This window comes from Chiroxiphia lanceolata, chromosome 3, assembly GCF_009829145.1.
Source record: "Chiroxiphia lanceolata isolate bChiLan1 chromosome 3, bChiLan1.pri, whole genome shotgun sequence".
NCBI classification, from domain to species: domain Eukaryota; kingdom Metazoa; phylum Chordata; class Aves; order Passeriformes; family Pipridae; genus Chiroxiphia; species Chiroxiphia lanceolata.
In genome coordinates this window covers 87,428,468-87,445,887 of record NC_045639.1, presented here as the reverse complement: position 1 = coordinate 87,445,887, position 17,420 = coordinate 87,428,468, and the positions used below count along the sequence as shown (strand labels likewise).

The following is a 17,420-nucleotide window of genomic DNA, read 5'->3' as shown; positions in this document are numbered from 1 at the left end:
ATATTGTGTCATATTTTACAGGATTTGATCTGGCAGAAAGCTTTTCTTTGAGGCAAACACCTTGTGGAGGGGAAAAGACCTGTTTTAAACTGGGAAGTGCACCTCTCATTAGAGATACAAGGTAAGTAAGATACTGCTTTAATCCTTAGTAATAGAGTTCAGACCCAATGCTACTAATTAACTGAATAACTTAGCAGTATATTCAAAGGACACAACAGAAAGCAGTACATCTTGTTTTCGGGCATTTTGATCTGTAACAGGTTTTTTTTCTGTGGGAAGCATTTTGATTTTGGTGTGTTTTTCTTTTGGAATCTGGAAGTATCTAGGTAGTAAGTTAATTGTGAATATATCACTTTCTCAAATCATGATTTTGATACTGAAAACTCTATTGTTAATACATAAATATTTATAAAACAAAGGAAACAAATAACTTTCATGGTATGACAAGAAGTATTATGCTAATCTTCCCTCAGTGAAGTTGGCTGTCCTCTCTCTCATTACTGCTGGCAGGATTAAAAAGACAGTGTCACCATTTCTTTGAATGTTATTTTTTTTCCTGGAATTGACATATTGCTTTTGAGCAGCAACAGGATGGTGGGTATTCACTGTAGAGGAGAAAGTAGGCAATATCCTATTCTGACATAGGGTGGGATGAAAGGCAGAGACTGCATAAAAAATCAAAAGGAAGGTGAAAGAGAGTAAGGCATAATGGGGTTGAATGGATTTAAGTTTGCTCAGGGACAAGGAAATGCCAAGAAGGAGATAGGAATGTAGTTTCAGGTTCCCTGTACTCAGTGGAGCTCATCTCAGAGCTTCTTGGTTGTGTTGTGCTCTGAGTCATGGGACTGTGGTTTCTGTACAGCGTGTTCCTGTGATGATGAGGGAAGGAACTGTATTCCCATGTCTTCAGGTTGGGTATTTTCTGTTGCAAGAGGTCTGGCTCCAGCTTGCCTAGTTAAAAAATACACCTGGCTCTCGGGTTTCCCCTTTGCTTGGATCCTGGGCATGGCAAAGACGGACTGTGGGTAGCATGAGGCCAGGGAGGAGGAGGAAGAGAGGAATTGGAGGCACCCAGACACAAAACAAAATGATCTTTGGGAGAGGAGCATGATGAAAGAAAGAGAAGCTAAATATCCTAAATTGCTAGATAGATTCCAAGTTTTTCTGACTTACTAGGTACTGTAAATGCTAAATGGTTATGCTTTTGTAGTTTTGCAAAGTTAAACTAATCATTGTCTTTTTTTAAATACCATGGACATTAGCTATTAAAGAAAAAATTACTAGATAAAATTCCTTGACACAGGGAGTGCTCTTGTTTTATTAGGACCTTACCAATATTATCCATATTGCCTTAAGAAGAGGAGCAGGAGAAATTAGGTACCACCCATAAAATCTTTACTAAAAATGTAAGTTTGTTAGTAAGAAAAATTTCTTTTGAAAATCCATTCTTAATTTTTCAGATTTTTACAGATTTTTTTTTTCAGTGAATGAGATTTTGAGGGAAACATGAGACTACATAAGAGTAGAAAACCAAGGCAATAACAAAAACTGTGGAGCAGTTTTCCTTTATGAATAAGAAGCTAAGTAGTGCTAAGAAGTGCGTGTTGCAAGCTGACTTTATTTTGAAACAGTAAGCAAATCAGTGGCAAAAATGGAGCAGACAGGAGCTATAAATTACAAAAGGGTGGATTATTTAAAATTGATATTACTTTGAGGTAAAATTGATGATTTGAAGTATTGATTTCTAAGAATTTCTAAGTGTTTTTGGAAGTAGTCTGAGAGGTGATGTTGAGATAAAAAAAAATGTAAGATTTTTTTTCCCAGCTTCTATTAGTAGGCCTGAATACTAATGTCTGTGTTTTCTTTTCCTCTTTTAAAAACAGTTTATTAGTGAAGGTAATGAAAATGGGGAATTCACACCATGGCTGATAGCTGTGACTTTACGAATGTTAACTCTAAGGGAAGTTAATACTTTGCTAAGTATTAAGTTAATACTTGAGAAAGTTGCAATTTTTTTTTTAATTTTTTTTTTTTTCTTTATGGAAGAGGAGAGAAATCTAAGTTCTTTCTTCATGTATTTTATCTCTTCTCTTTATCTCTTTCCTGTATTTTATCAGCTTTTTGAAAGGAGTCAAAATTTGCTAGTTTTTCTTCATTGTCAGTGTAACTTGGGCAGGGGGTAAAGAATTTTGGTGAAGGGTGAACCTGGATGGCAGGTGGTTTGGCTTTAATTGTCTCGGTTCTCCTGTTCGTCTCCTTCCCTGTTGTCTTCCATGTGTCCTCATTAAGGAAAAACTAAAGGGAAAATCTTTCCCGTTTCCCCTAAAAATATGCATATCTAATGGATAAAAAGTTTAGGTGGATGAGGCAACTAAGACGATTATTAATAAAATAAGCATATCCATGCTAATGTATAAATATAGTTAGGCTGAAAATTAATATCTCATTATTGATGAGAATAAGGTACAAGATAAGACTTTCAGTCCACTTGTTGAATTAAGTAGTACCTCTTACATGTATCTTCCTGAACAATGGAAGGGTTCAAAGTATTTTCAATAACATTCAAGCACTGAAAAATTTCCATTAAATCCTAATACTTCATGGCAATAGTCTCGCTCATGCTTTTTTATCCTTTCTTCACAGAAATGCATGTAATTAAAAGTAAATTCTATTTCTAATTAATGCAGTTTTGTTAAATATATAATGACTTTCTGTTGTTGCAATTACACTGTGGTTCCAGACATCGCGTGTTATTAGACGCATACAAGTTTTCAGGATCGTTCTCCCTCAGAAAATATTTTAGTAGACGTGGTGAGCAGTAAGAAGCAGAACAGTGTTTGTTATCCATCCTGCAGGAAATTGAGAGTATCTGATTAAGCTGACTAGCAAGTATCAAGTAACTTGGCACATCTCCTCTTGCATTTCATTCGTTCAGTCGTAGTGTGGGTAATAGAAAGCTATGCTGTGCCATTTTTCTTCTGTGATGCCATTTTGGTTTTTTTCAATGGACCTGGAATAGTGTTGCACCTATTTATATGTTGTAAATAATTTACAATGCTCTGTCAGTTTAGGAAATTGATTACATTTATTTATGCTGGATTTTAGTTATAGGTCTTTGTCTCTTTTTGTGATAGAGTTCTGTACATATTTGTTTTGTGGTAGGAGACGGATAGCTTTTCTTATGTTCCATGTAATTGACTGTTAAATATTAATGTAATTCCAGTAATATTTTCTGGATTAAAGTTTGATTTTAAAAGTAAAATACTGTGACTTAATTATTGCGGTGCTTACGTGGACTTTAATGGAAGTTCTCCCTGAGGAAAGTAGTGTAACTGAGCCTTTGAATCATAAAGAAATTCACAGGAAAATACTGTTATGCAGACAGTCTAAATATATAGTCATAATCGCCCCATAGAATCATAGAAGAATCATAATTGTATAATGTTTTACTTTTATTTCAACAAATAAATTGTAGAGTCATATTTTTTTCTCCAGAGTCTAACATGTACTACCTTTGTAGTATATTCCAGTGTGGTATAGATTTTTCTGACAAAAGCAGCACAGGGCTCTGTGCTGATAGCAGCTCCATTAGGTCTGCCAGCAGTATTCAGTACTTCTGGACATGAAGCCTTTTAGGCTCATCTTTGTTATTCACTTGCCTTAGAGTAGATAGCACTATGAAGAATTAATTTCACTGTCTTTCCCTAGACATGCATGAGATGTCAGTTGTTCCTCATTCTCACTTTCTGGGTTGCTGGTGGGCCATTTTTTTCCTCTTCTGAAAGCGCCAATAAAGGAGATAATAAGTTGATTTCATCTGAGGTTCTGAAGTTTTGGAAATGGATGTTAATGATTAGCAAATCTTCATGGCACTGTCACAGCTTTCTTATTTTGCAGTTTGTTTGGCTTGACAAACCATATTAATTTACTGAGGAGATTATCATAGCTGGCTGTTAAATGATCTGAGTTACAGCACTTGGGATCACTCTCACGACTCTTTTAGGAATTCTTCCCTTTCATTGTTAGATACTACAAAAGAGCTTGGATTTTGACTGTATTTGGACTACTGAGCTCCACCAGCAATGTTGTCACTCAGTGCTGCCAGAAGAGCTGTGGTCTGGCCCATATTTCAGGGAAAGTGTTTCACCTCTTTGTGATATCTAGTTACTGGAGGCAGAAATACTGTTCCCACTTGTCTCAATAAATTCCAGGCTGGAGGATTCTTTCAGCTAAGAACAGAAATTCATGATGAAAGAATATTTATGTGGGGGTTTCTGTTCGTTTTCAGTGCTAACCTTTTTAATCGCAAAAAAATGTGGAGGGAATTCCATTTTGTAAAGCACAGCTGGCATGAAGTGAAGCAGTTTCTGTGCTCACTGTTAGAAGCCTTTTCATGATTAGCAGTATGCTTTCCCAAAGGCACCTATCTCTAGGTGGCTTTGCAACTATTTACTTTGCTGTATGTTCTCTGGCTGTATCTGCTGAGATCTCTCTCTTCACCAAACTAAAAAACCAAGTTCCTTTCATATGACTTCAGCTGTCAGTGAAGGTCCTCATGGGCAGCAGAGTCAGGTTTAACAGTCTTCTTGAAAAATATTTTTAAGATATATTTTTCTTAAATATAGTATAGAATAGATAGATGTGAAAATCACCAGTTTCCAAAAGATTTCATCAAAAACTTTTAAAACATTGGCTGAACATGGCAATGGGTTTTTACCCCTATTTGGAGGCAGTAGTTGAAATTATTCAAACCAGCTTTTATCTGTGCTTACAGAAAGTCTTGCTAGCTTTTGCTTTGTTAAAATATTAGATGGTTATGTAAGAAATCACCTTTCCTTTACTGTATCATGTATTTATTTAAGATCTTTTGAGCAGTTGAAGCCAACACTGCCAAGACTGAAATGTCTGGTATTTTGGTTGCAGGGTATTTTCAAGAAAAGGGCCTTGTTTTTGGAATTTGCTTCCTGAGTGTGGGAGCCTGAATGTAGTAAAAATCTTGGTGGTTTTTTCAGGTCTTTCACAGCATTGGATCAGAAGCTGTAGTGATTTAGTCTTTTTTTCCAATTCTTATTGAAAGGTACTGAAATAGTGTACTTTGTGTTTATTTCCAGAAACTTGAAAACTTACTGTATTTTATACATTGAAAAGATGGAAAATATAGTGATTACTGTTGAAAGAGCAAATTGGTGCTGTATCTACCATTTAAATACCAGTTATTTAATTTCATAACTAAGGAGAAAACTGTGGCCTCTTACCATGAAAAATGACAGAACAATGCTTCTTTTAAAGAATAAACACATGTGAATGTTTTTGTGCATATTTAGGCTTATTTCTACCTCATAATTTAAAAAGAAATACGCTAAGTTCTTTTCATAAGATTCAAAATTAAGGTATTAATGGATTATAGTTTCTATATTGAGCTTGAATCATCCTATAATTTAATATGCAATTTACTACACAGAAATAATTGGGAAAGCAAAGGTAAAGACAGACAGGTGGCAGAGGGGAAGAGTACATGTGCAAAAAAGTCTGATACTTACATTTAAAAGCAGGCTGTGAGGGAACAGAGAGTTAGAAAATCTATTTTAATTATGCCACTGACTGTAACAAATTGGAATTCTTTGATCTGTAGTGTGTTCCCCCAACAGTGCAGTGCTTAGTGGGGGAGTGTTGTACCAGTTGAATTGGTAAGACAGTGTTGGATGAAGCAGATTGTTTCTTTTCCTTTTTTCCCCAGTGATGATGATCTTGTTGTAAGGCACTTGCAGATAAAGGGAAGGGGCTTTTGGGAGATGTGTATTTTAAGGACACTTGTCCACAACAAGAGTGCAGAGGAGACCAGCAGTGTTTCTGTGGATACCCACGTGCCTCATAGTTCAAGATGAAACTTAAGGCAGCATTAAGCAAATCACAGAAGCACCAAAAGAAAAAATAGTAAAGACAGTTTACTTTTCTAATATAAAGAACTTTCCTTAATTTGGAAAACATATATTTCATTGTTATTTTTGTTGTTCTGCCTTTGTTTTAAGGGAAAAGTCTGTCCAGTCTGAATTATTATTTGGAAGAAAATAAAATTAGGAGCTTGCTTTCATGGCACTCAGCTCCAGCTCTCAGCCTCATCTCACTTTCTCCACATAAGCATCAGCCTCTGTGGTCAGTGAGGCTGGTGGCTGATCCCTGTGGCTGTGTGATCTCCAGCGATCACAGCTGATAAGGAGCAAGATAGCGCTGCCAGGGCTGGGACCAGCCTGACCTCAGCTTAAACAAACCCTGAAGTTGTACCTTTAGTTTTTAATGGTTTAACCTGCCCTGTGAAAAACATTTCCAGTGTTCTGATTAAAACAACAGCATCTGCAGTATCTAAGCAATTTCACTTCTGCTATATATTCCTGTAGGGAATTCCTTTCTATTTTTATCTGATATGGATGCCAAAACTATTTTTCAGTTTTCTTATTGGATAAGATAACAAAATCTAAAACATATACTGTCATAGATACTGAAGTTGCTAGACAAAGCTATTGTGTTATTAGATTGCTAGATTCAGCAGAAGCGATTTACCTGGATACTTCTCAATGACCTTTGAAAAAAATTGGACACAAATTCTGCCATAGGTTGTTCAATTTACCAGCTGAAGAGAGCCTGAAGTGATTATAGCCTTTGCGGAACTTTCAGGAAAGTTTACATGTCTCTTACTCCCTGCCAAACATGCTGACTTCTAAAATCTTTGCAATGTTGTCTTGGTTTATCTTGGCCGCTTTTTTTGAAGCAAAAGTCTCTTAAAAGTGAGTACAAGGAGGACGCAGATCTAAGTCCATATGAGATCTGCGTTTGATAGTCTTAGAACAAAAGTACAGTTGCAAAATCAGTACAGTTGAAGATGCTTGGAAAACCAGAATAGCTATGGGTATATACAACCATGATATATGCAACTAGAATTCAATGGTATGTACTGGGCATAATGCATGCAGCTGAGGATAGACTGTAGCCCTATTATCTTGTAGGATAAAGTTAGAGACTGAAAGATCATTTATCAGTTTTGCTGATTGAGCTGAGAGAATTCAAGTGTCTTTATAAAATGCATATAATTTCTCTAGCTGAAGCAATGGTGCCATGTGCTTCAAAAGGCATTTATCAGCAGACTGTGAAAAAAATCCCAAACAACCCTGTAATAAATCATGTCTTTCTTTTTCTGGCGTTTGTGATTTAACACTCTGTGAAAGCTAGTTTGCTTTAGCTATGCTGTCAGGCATTTCTCCTCTTAACTAAAGTTGTACCTACAAAAAGATTGTTTGTGCTGATACATCTGTGTTTATACTGGAGCTTTGTTGTTTAAACATGTCACAGAGATATCGTGCCCTTCCTCCACCTTGCCTCTGAGTTTTTATATTTTATGTCTAAAAATAGTTCATGATCTGTCTCACAGTGAAACTGTCTGGTGTTTTTTCTTCATTACACTGATTTTCATTTATTTTCAGTTGGGTCTGAGAGATTTTTGGCCTCTAGCATTTCTATGTGAGTCACTCTTTGCAGTTTTTATCATCATGCCATGAAATATTTTTTACTTAACGGTGATAAAGTGACAAATTTTTAAAAATACTTCTTTAGTTTTGCTGGAACAGTACAGGCCATGCTATGGGTTTTTCTCTTGGAGGTCTGTATATCAACTTGACTTCAGTCATAACTGTATACAGTTTACTAATTGCAGTCTTGTCTGTCTCGAGTCAATATTTTTTATGCCACAAACTCATTTATAAACTTGGAATGATGAAATAAACTTCAGCTTGTAGAATGATCTGTAATCTCTAGAAACAAGTCTTGATGTACAGCTATTGGTGTATTAACAGAACCATGTGCAAGAGATAATGTTATTTTTGGATTTAGTCAGTGTGACTAGTTGCAGTATCTTAGAATTCTATTTTGAAATAATAAATCCTAAAAATACTCTGGGATTGGGCATGACAATACAGACCTCGAATAACTTGTTGATAGTTCCTAATATGGCATTATGCTTTTAATGTTCACGCGAAAATGAACGTATCTTTTATTTTGGGGATTAGACAGCTAATTATTAATACACCTGTAGTAGTAATGTTAATGTTAAAGTCCTTGATGAACTTCGATTTACCTTTTTTACTCAGTTTTCTTTGTGAACTCTGCTGAGAGTTCTGCTTAGAAAATTTTTTTCACTGTAATGTTTGTAAAGCACTGGAATAGACTGCTCAAGGGTGTGGTGGAATCACCATCCCTGGAAGTTTGCAAAAAAATTATGGATATGGCACTTGAGGACGTGTTTTATTGGTGAACATGGTGCTGGTGCTAGGTTGATGGTTGGACTTGATGATCTTAAAGGTCTTTTCCAGTCTTAATAATTCTGTGAACGTTTAGTAAGAAATGTGCATGCTCATAATGTATGGTGAACAGTGTTGATTTACTCGAATACTTTTGAATGCATATTTTGCTTTGGACCACTTCTGAGAAGTAACAATACAGACAGTGTCATCAAGGTGCTGTAACTCCACGCACACCTTTTTCCCCCCTCTTATTGGATCTGTCTCTTAAGCAAGTGGTTCAGAATTCTAGATGACTGCCAGTTTAAATTAATCTATGAAACTAAACAAAAAGTATGATAGTATTCACCAGGAGCATATACAGTAACAGGAACTGGTTGCGAAGACTTGGAGAGAAGTGCGCTTTTAGGTCCAATTCTTGCACTCAGGACCCTTCATGGTGGATGCACTTACCTTGTAGTATAGTACATACAATTGCAGCCTTAAATTATCTCTCTTGCTCAGGACTGATATCTAGCAGCAACTTGTACAGAATGAGTAGATAATGCTCACTCATTTTATAGATAAAGGTGGCATTTGGAGACAAGGAGTTTTGGGAACTGAGTCTTCTATTGCAGTAGTTTTGGGGTTTTTTTGATTTGGGGGTTTTTTGTTGGGTTTTTTTTTGTTGTTGTTGTTGTTTTGGGGTTTTGGGGGTTTTTTTTGTTGTTTTATTTGTTTGTTTGTTTGTGTTTGGGGGTTTTTTGTTTGCTTTTTTAAGTTAGTTTGTTTTTGTTTTGGTTTTTTTTCCAATATCTCCTGTGAAATTAAGTCACTGAGAATTGAGAATGTTTAACATATGACATTATGTTCCTTGCTGAACTGTGGACAATATGTGATAAAGACAGTAACTCACAAGAATAATCATATGGACAGAGGCACTGGAAGAAAATGTACTACAACAGGACCAAACATAAAAGCTAAGTTGTAGCAGTAGTTTAGTAATGAAACTGTATAAGATGACTTGAATGTCTGAAAAGGAAATGCTGTCAGATATGTGTTAACTCAAAAAGACTTTGAAATGATTTCTTATTTTGATGGGTTACTTTCCTTTCCACAGGACTTTCTTTAAATTTAGAAAGTGATAAATGATTGTATTACTGTTAGTATGTGGGGACAGATATGCTATGCTACCAGGAAATTACATAAGCTTAAGATTGTGAAAGTGTTAGGAGCACTAAAAAAACACTTTGTGATTCAAGATAGCTGATATGATTTCATGGAAAGGAAAGTCATGACTCATTAACTAATTAAGAGTTCTTGAAAGATCAAAGTTCTAACACAGCCTTCCTTCTCTTTTCTCCTTAAAAATGAGTTAGCACTACTCATATGAACTCATATTGTGCCTAAGAGTACGTTTTTTACAGCATCCTAATTTTTGTAATCAGAATTAATGTATCATCTTAAACAGCTAATGTTGGATTGATTTTGTTCTCATACACAAGTAAATGTGTACTCCTATCCAACTGGCTCTAGATGGTCCTGCCTGAGCAGGGGGATTGGATCAGATGACCTCCAGAGGTTCCTTCCATCTTCAGCCATTCTGGGATTCTACGATTCTATTATAGACTATACTGTTAACAGATTTTCTTCCTTAAGAATATAGTTTCCATGATGTTGGGTCTTAATTCCATTGTCAACCATATAATTTATAGGGTAAGAGCGAATTCATCAAAATGCTGGTTTTGTCATAGAATGGTGAGGGAACTAAGTATTTCCTTTTTAAAACTTCCAAAATATTTTTTTCCTCATCTCATTGCATGCTTATATGCTACAATTTTATGTAATGCAAAATATTGGTGATAATAGTGGTATTTTCTTTACTGTCATAACTTTTCCACATTTTATCTACTGGTCGGACGTGCAGTAAGAAATATGATGTTCTTAGAACTTTTGTCAGCAGTACAGGTCTCAGTCTCAGCCTTACTGTTGAAAAAGAACATAATTCATTCTAGTTGTATTACTTTTGTATGGAATTTACATAGATGATTTAACCTCAAATTAAGTTATAGCTGATGCATTTTTTTAATGCAAAGTTTTTCTGATGTGGAGTTTTCACTGTTTGAAGAAAATTTGTGAATTCCTAGCTTCCTTGTTTGGATATAAGGCATCAGGCCTGCTTCCCGGGTCTGAGAAAGACTCCCGGTCATGTTCAGTGTTCCTTCAGGTTGGGATTGGGGTGTTCTTTTGATGTGAAGCTTAGGAAAAATCTACGTAAAATGTTCATTGACTTATCCAAAGCTATCACTGCTTGAAGTCTCCTTTCAACACGTCTGTCTTGGCTTTAATGCAAGACCCCAACTCTCTTAACATGCTTTTTTTTCATTTCTCTCCTAACGCTTTAAGGGGGATACCTGGACATTTCCCAGCGGGTCTGATAGTAACAGGGTTAGCGAGTCTCAGGTCTTTGGCCCATCCTGTTAAATATAGTTATGACTCAGCAGATAGCAATGCAATGTTGGTATTTTTGAACTTGATTTATTTTTAGCCTCATTTAATCTGTAACTTACCAAAAATCTCATTATTACAGAAATTGTGAGAGTTGAAGGCTAAGCTGTATGTATCTTTTTTTTTAACTTGACTTTAATGAGACAATTCTTTTCTAACTCCAAGACTTCAGAAAAGTGATCATTTCCAGTTTCTGAAGATGTTATTAAGTCTTCCAATGTGATGCAAATTAGTTTTTTGATCTTTCATTTTCCATATTCATTCACTTAAAATCTGTGAATGTGAACAGTTTTTACAAACTGTAAAGGAGCACATTATTTATCTAATTATCCTTCTAATTGTAAGCAGAACACCAGGCTTAAATATTCATAGACTAGTCACGCTGTGTGTAGGGGGTGTTAAAGCAAAAGCATGTTCTCTCTCTGGCTTCACTCTTGCAGCTGACAGAGCTACTTATTTCAGGTCAGACCCTGGTATCTGGTATCATTAACCTTCTTTCCTACTCTGGTCTCTTCTGTTGGTAACTTAATCTTCACCATTTACACCTTCTTTTTTGGAACCAAGATGGGTTGATCTATCCATCTACAACAGTGTTGTAGGCTGTAGTGCCTTAGGTCCTGTGTGTGCCTTCTTACTTGAGCACATCTTAGCATGACCTGCTTGTGACTTTAGCCTGGAATGAGTTTATTTTTAGGCAGTCCTGTGTGCTGAAGAGGAGAGGGCTAGTTATCCAGCCAATTATTTGAGGTTAGGAAAAAAAAACATCCCATGGTTTGGTTCAGCGTCACTCCATACAGCAGTCCTAGCTCTCCCTTTCCACTGCCAGCCATGCTATTATGTTCACTGGGAGTGCTCAGCATTTTCATAAGAGACATACTGGCCTGTGAGATACTTTGCCTTTTACCATCAGCCAGGCTTGTCTAGGGCCTGGCAAAATGAACCCAGGAAGGAAAGGGAGAGCCTGTTCTAAGTATAATCGCTTTGCTAGTACTTGTTCCATTGATTCAGTGTAAAAAGCTACCAAAAGTTTGGAATGGGGATGAGGGGAGACTAAACAGGAAGAAATTGAGTGTTCTATGGAAACAAGGTTTTTAGGTTGGGTAGCATGATGTCATGCAGAAATACACGAGGTAGCTCTCAAAACACCAGCATGAGAAGTAGGAGGGTGCGAGTCTCTCAGCATGCAGCTCTGCTGGAGCTGACTAGCCCTCCTGTGTACCAAACTAAAAAGACTGTTCTGTTTCTGGAATCAGCTGGCATCTCTAGGTACCTGTACAAATGTCAGAGCAGAAATGGATGCTTAGATTTCTTCCTCCTCTGCGGAAGATTATATGGATATATAGGCCAAGTAATTCCTGATGACCTCCCTCCTTTCCAAAGCATGAAGTGCATTTTCTGTCTGTCTTCTGACTGAATGATCATGGCATTTTCTTTGCTTTTCCAGACGACAGAAACCACTGAGATATACAAATAATTAATACTGTACCATAGGTCTTGCTTCAGGGTAGGAAGCATGTAAAAATGTGTACAGAGCAATTTTCAGTGCCAGTTGGCTGTCAGAGGTTACCCTGATTATTTTTTTCATTAACATCTTCAGAAGGTTTCTTGATCAGCCTAATAATTTCATTCCACTGTAGATAATCATGTTTAACATAAGAACTTAATATCTCATTGACTTCAGAGTCTGTCAAATAACAGACTATACTAACTAGAGCTGTTGTCTTTGTTCCATTTCTGGGAGATAGCTAGAAGGACCGCATGAGTTACAAAACAGCTCATAAAATATCTAAATAAAAGCATGGGTAGGTGTCAAAAGAAATACCTAAAGTTCCTTTAAAAGTACTTGAGTTCACACCCTCTTGATGGTTGCAATTTATGAAAAAGTACCACAATTGGATTTTACGATATTTAGGACAGCAAAGGGGTATTTTTACATAATCTCTCAACACCAAAAGCTTGATGCAATTCTTGAATGAGCTGAAGAAAACTTAAATCTCTGCCATTCTTTTAGGCACGTCATAGTTTTAAATTTTGAATAAAAACTGTGTCTTAGGAGAGAATCACAAACCCGCCAAAGTTTTGGGGTTTTTTTTGGGTTTTTTTGGTGGATTACTTGTGAGGAATGTGACAGACTTTGAGTAAGTTTCTTTATAGAGGCAATTAGTTTACTAGTGTGGTTCTGAGTAAGCCTGGGGTGTTCATGCTGGGCAATAAGACGTGTGCAGGCCAGTTTCAGCCCCTACAGTGAATCACAGAAGTAGAAACCTATTAGAAAAATGTGAATGGGGGACATGCCCATTTGTCTGAAGTTCAACATTTCAATACAGAACGGAAAGTAGAATGAGGTATATATCTAGGAAGGGCATGATTCCCAGCAGGAGATGCTGGAGTTCAAAAGAGATGGTTTTCTTTTGAGTTATTTTTATATTTTCAGTGTAGATGGATGTTGGTACTAGAAGGAGATACTGCTAACTGGCATTTTTAAATTTTGGTGCATGAGCAGATTTAGCATCCATGGAATGTGGAGAAATGCTCAGTTAAAGGGCATATTTTATGAGAAACATCCTTGTATTTACAGAACTCTAAAAACAGACTGAAAGCGATTTCTTATCGTATGTCCATGTGAGGAGGGGCAGATGGAATTGAAGGTATCAATTACTGATCCATCAGTGTCTGCTACAGAGGTATTACCTGACTGCCACAGTTACTGAAAATATACGTTAGAAGAAGCAGACTAGGGCAACAGAAGCTGGTTTTGGTCACTTTGTTCCAGTAGCATTAGAAAATCTTTGCATGGTTCTCAGTCAGTAAGTAATACCAACACATGGAAAACCAATCTGTTTTGAGCAGCATGAGGCAGAGGGACACCCTGAAGTGTTGTGCAATTGCATGATTCGGAGAAAGCAGATGAAGAGGAAATGTTTTTCTCCTTTGTGAAAGAACTAGAGTTCCACCTTTTTCTTATGTATTCCCTGTCTCTCAACTTGTTTGTTCCCTGGTCACCTCCTGAGGAAAAGAAACAGCCTTATTGCAAGATTTGTGTTCAGCATAGGGCCTGAGTGAATCACTCAGATTGACTTCAGTCTTTCTGAATGACAGGTAACCAGGCATTAGATGTTGAGCTCAAAAGTGTCTGAAGGAACATCTCAATGCCTGTACATTGCAGAGACCACCCAAATCTTTCTAGTACCTTATACATTTCCTTAACTAGCTTTGTACATAAAAAGGCAGCTTACTCTACTATATCTGTTGTATGCATACACTCTGTTTCATTATGTTTTCATAAATCTATACCAGTGCAGGTATGGAAAAAGATCATTTGGAGTATGAGATTACTCTGAGTAAAGTTTTAGCTTGCTGAAGTAGTAAGTCTCTGACTCTCCTTGTCCCTGACTAGTCTTCCTTCAAAATGTTCTCTGGTGGTGTGCCTGTCATTCTTTGCCACCCCATGGGCCTCTGTGTGGAAAGATGATTAATTTACTATGCAACATTCATACTATGGTGTTTTGGAAGGGGAAACATGCTGTTTGAATACAGTACTTTCTAATGTGGTACACTTGCTAATTTCTGAACCCATTTTGACATATTTTATGTTTTAAAATACATTCATTATTAAAAGAGAGAGATGAAGAGTGAGCGACTGTGTGCTGAAATCACACATTTGTGGTTTTGGGAGCCTTTGGTCTTTGCTGGGGCTGTTTTTATTTTCCAGGTAGTAAAGTTCACTGATTGTTCTGAGACCTGTTTGGTTCATAAAACAAATATCCAAACTGAGCAAGGCAAGTGTGTATCTTTATTAAAAGCACTGAAAGCTGCCTTCCACAAGATAAGACTCCAAAATTCTTAATGTTGATTAACTGATTTTTTTTTTCCTCCAGAAAAGTTAAAATGTACAGAAATTGGCTAAACTTGAAAAGCAGACAGTTTTGTTAGTCTGACATCTTTAACAGCAATGAAAGACTGGCCTTTGACTTCATTAGGACCAGGAGTTCACCATTAATACCTGTAAATAAGGAAACAGAATACTGCTGGAAACCTTGGGGTAAAGGTACTCTGCACGGCATAACAGTTTTGGTATTTCTACTCCTCTTTCAAACCAATCGTTTTCCAAATGCCCTTTAAAATTTTGATAGCAATAACATTGACTTTCACCCCGCAAAAATTCACGAACAACCTGTGTATTGTAAGTTTCAGCTAATCTATACTTGTTCAGTAAATGAAAGCAGAGGCATGCCGAAGTGTATGAAATATTAGGTAAATCCCTCTTCTCAATGTTAAAATAATCTGCAGCTTTGCTTTCAGCAGTACATTTCATGAGTGGGTTGAGCTCTCCCTAAGTAATTAATAACTCTTAAGCTGTCTGAATAGTTTCCCTTGAGTTGCATCATATAATGTGTCGTATGAAAACAACTTGAGGCCTAATGTAACATGAAACTGTATAATGCATCTTAACGTGATTTGAGGAAGATGGATGGGAAGGAAATTATTTCTTATCCTGACAGAACAGACAGCTGCTCTTAACTTTTATTTGAAAAGAATTTAAAAACCCCTTTCTGCCCACAGATTGGTAAATTGTTCTAGTTAGTTATTTCCCCTTCTCCTGTTGTACCAGTCAAGTTAGGTAAAAACTGAGAATCAAAAATCTAGTAATTTAATGTAGAAATATTGAGAATAATGTGGAGATTTTTTTATTTGGTCACCTGAGCCTTACTTTTTTATTTGTGATAGATCTGAGTTTAAATCCATTTGCAAGCACAAAAAGGTTAGCATTTCAATGCCTCTATCAACGTAGTAGTAAAAGAAATTATTACCCAACATAGGAAAGTTGTTTAAACTAACTCCTTGAGCTCTGGTCACCAAATTATTGTAGCATTGTCATGTTACAAGTGACATATACCAGGTAATGGTATATGTCAGCTGGAAAAGATGTATCTTGCCATAAACTCTAAACATCTCTCATTTCACTCTCAGGAAATGTAAGTTGGCTCATCTTTCTCTTCTTGGAAGACATACAGCAAGTTGGAGGCTTCATTGATACTTGTAAATACGGAAGTTTATCATATACTGTAGTGTATTCTCATTCGATATGGAACAATTAGAGTTCATAAGATTTAAAAATAGATGCTGCTTTCCCATTAGTGCTTTTTTTAAAAATAAAAACAAAAGGTAAATAAAGGATTGCCTTACTAAATTTGATATGGGTAACTCAATGCTGCTTTACAAAGATAGAACTAAAACTGTTTATAGCACAGTGAATACATAGTTAATTCATTCATAATTACTTCTTTTAGTATGTTAGCACTAGCAGTTCCATCTGGTATCTGCATTTCAGAAATTTTCTGAACTTTTGATGAAACAAATGAATAATCAAATATTTTGCCAAAAAATATTCTATACTTGATCATTATAAACAGTGGAAAGTGTGCACAAATATAGTGGTAAAGTTCATGCAAAATTCCTGTCACTGCTCTTCTAGTAGCCTCGTAATGTACACCTGTTTTTAGGAAAAATTATGGCTACATTTAATCCAGTAAAAAAGGGGAGAACGCAGCAAAAGACTTTGCAATTGTGTGTATACATATGCTTTGATAGAGTGACACACAGTTGTTGCAGGAACATCAGTGTGTATTTATTACCATTCTGGCTCCATCTGCCTCGTGTTTCAACCAGTGAAACATTAAGAAATACCTGAATGTATGGATTTCTAACATATCTTTGTAAAATCTAAAACCTTGTATTGCTGGGAATCTTCCTGCTGGTTATTAGTAGTGTCCTCAATTTGCCAGCTGCGGCCTCTGTAATTTACAGTACACCTCAACCCAGCTGGCCAGGGTGGTATAAATTCAAACCTCTGTATTCAGTTTCTGTGCTTTAATTCCTGCTATTGTTTTCAGCAGTTTCCACCAAGGGTGTGCTTTGCTTTGAGAACACAGCGCTCCATTCATACACTTTAATTTTTTTTTATATACTAGTAACAATATGGACAGAGGGAAAAAAATCAAACTGTTTAAATTCCACCTAAAGTATAATTTAGTCAGACTTTGGACTCCTCAGTCTGAGAATTATTCAAATTGCTCACTCTCAAGCACCATCTATCCCCTAGTGGCACCTAAAATTAATAATTTTGGGCAACTAATTTCCTCCAGCATCTGGGCATAAATTCTGTGGAAGCCTAGAAGCACCATGGCTTAAGCAGACAGGCATGTAACTCCCACTCAAGTTTCATTGTGACTTCAAGATGTGTATAGAGGTGCCTGAACGTTGTCCATGTCCCTGGAGGTGCCTAAGCCATAGACTGTGCTTGAATCACACATAGTAAGCTCGGACAGCATTGAAGCCAACACAAAGCACAGTAGTCATGAGTGTTTTGAGTGCAGAAGAGGAAGAGAGAATATTTTTAATAACCTTAAAGGTCTGTTTGAGTAGTCATCTGGGAAGGCAGTCTGATTTGGATTGTCCTAATCTAAGGAAATTTAACAAGAATGAGAGAACTTGACTATTGTACCATTGAAAAGGGTATTTCCTTTTCACAAAAATCTCAGAGCTGTGTTTTTGCTCCCTGATCTGATTATGTAATTTGGTTCAGATACTGTTGTCCAAAAAAGTCCAAAAAGGCATCTACTGTAGGGATCAGATGCCCAGGAT

The 17,420-nt window shown here is 36.5% G+C and overlaps 1 protein-coding gene across 5 annotated transcripts in view; it reads left to right on the top strand.

Annotated features, from left to right (window-relative positions):
• The window catches only part of COL19A1 (collagen type XIX alpha 1 chain), a 190,602-nt gene that overhangs the window by 11,298 nt on the left and 161,884 nt on the right, over nt 1-17,420 (top strand). For all 5 annotated transcript variants that reach the window (XM_032683529.1, XM_032683530.1, XM_032683526.1 and 2 more), the window contains exon 4: nt 22-121. In XM_032683529.1, the coding sequence (XP_032539420.1) occupies nt 22-121 (100 nt within the window). The remainder of the gene's footprint in view (nt 1-21; nt 122-17,420) is intronic.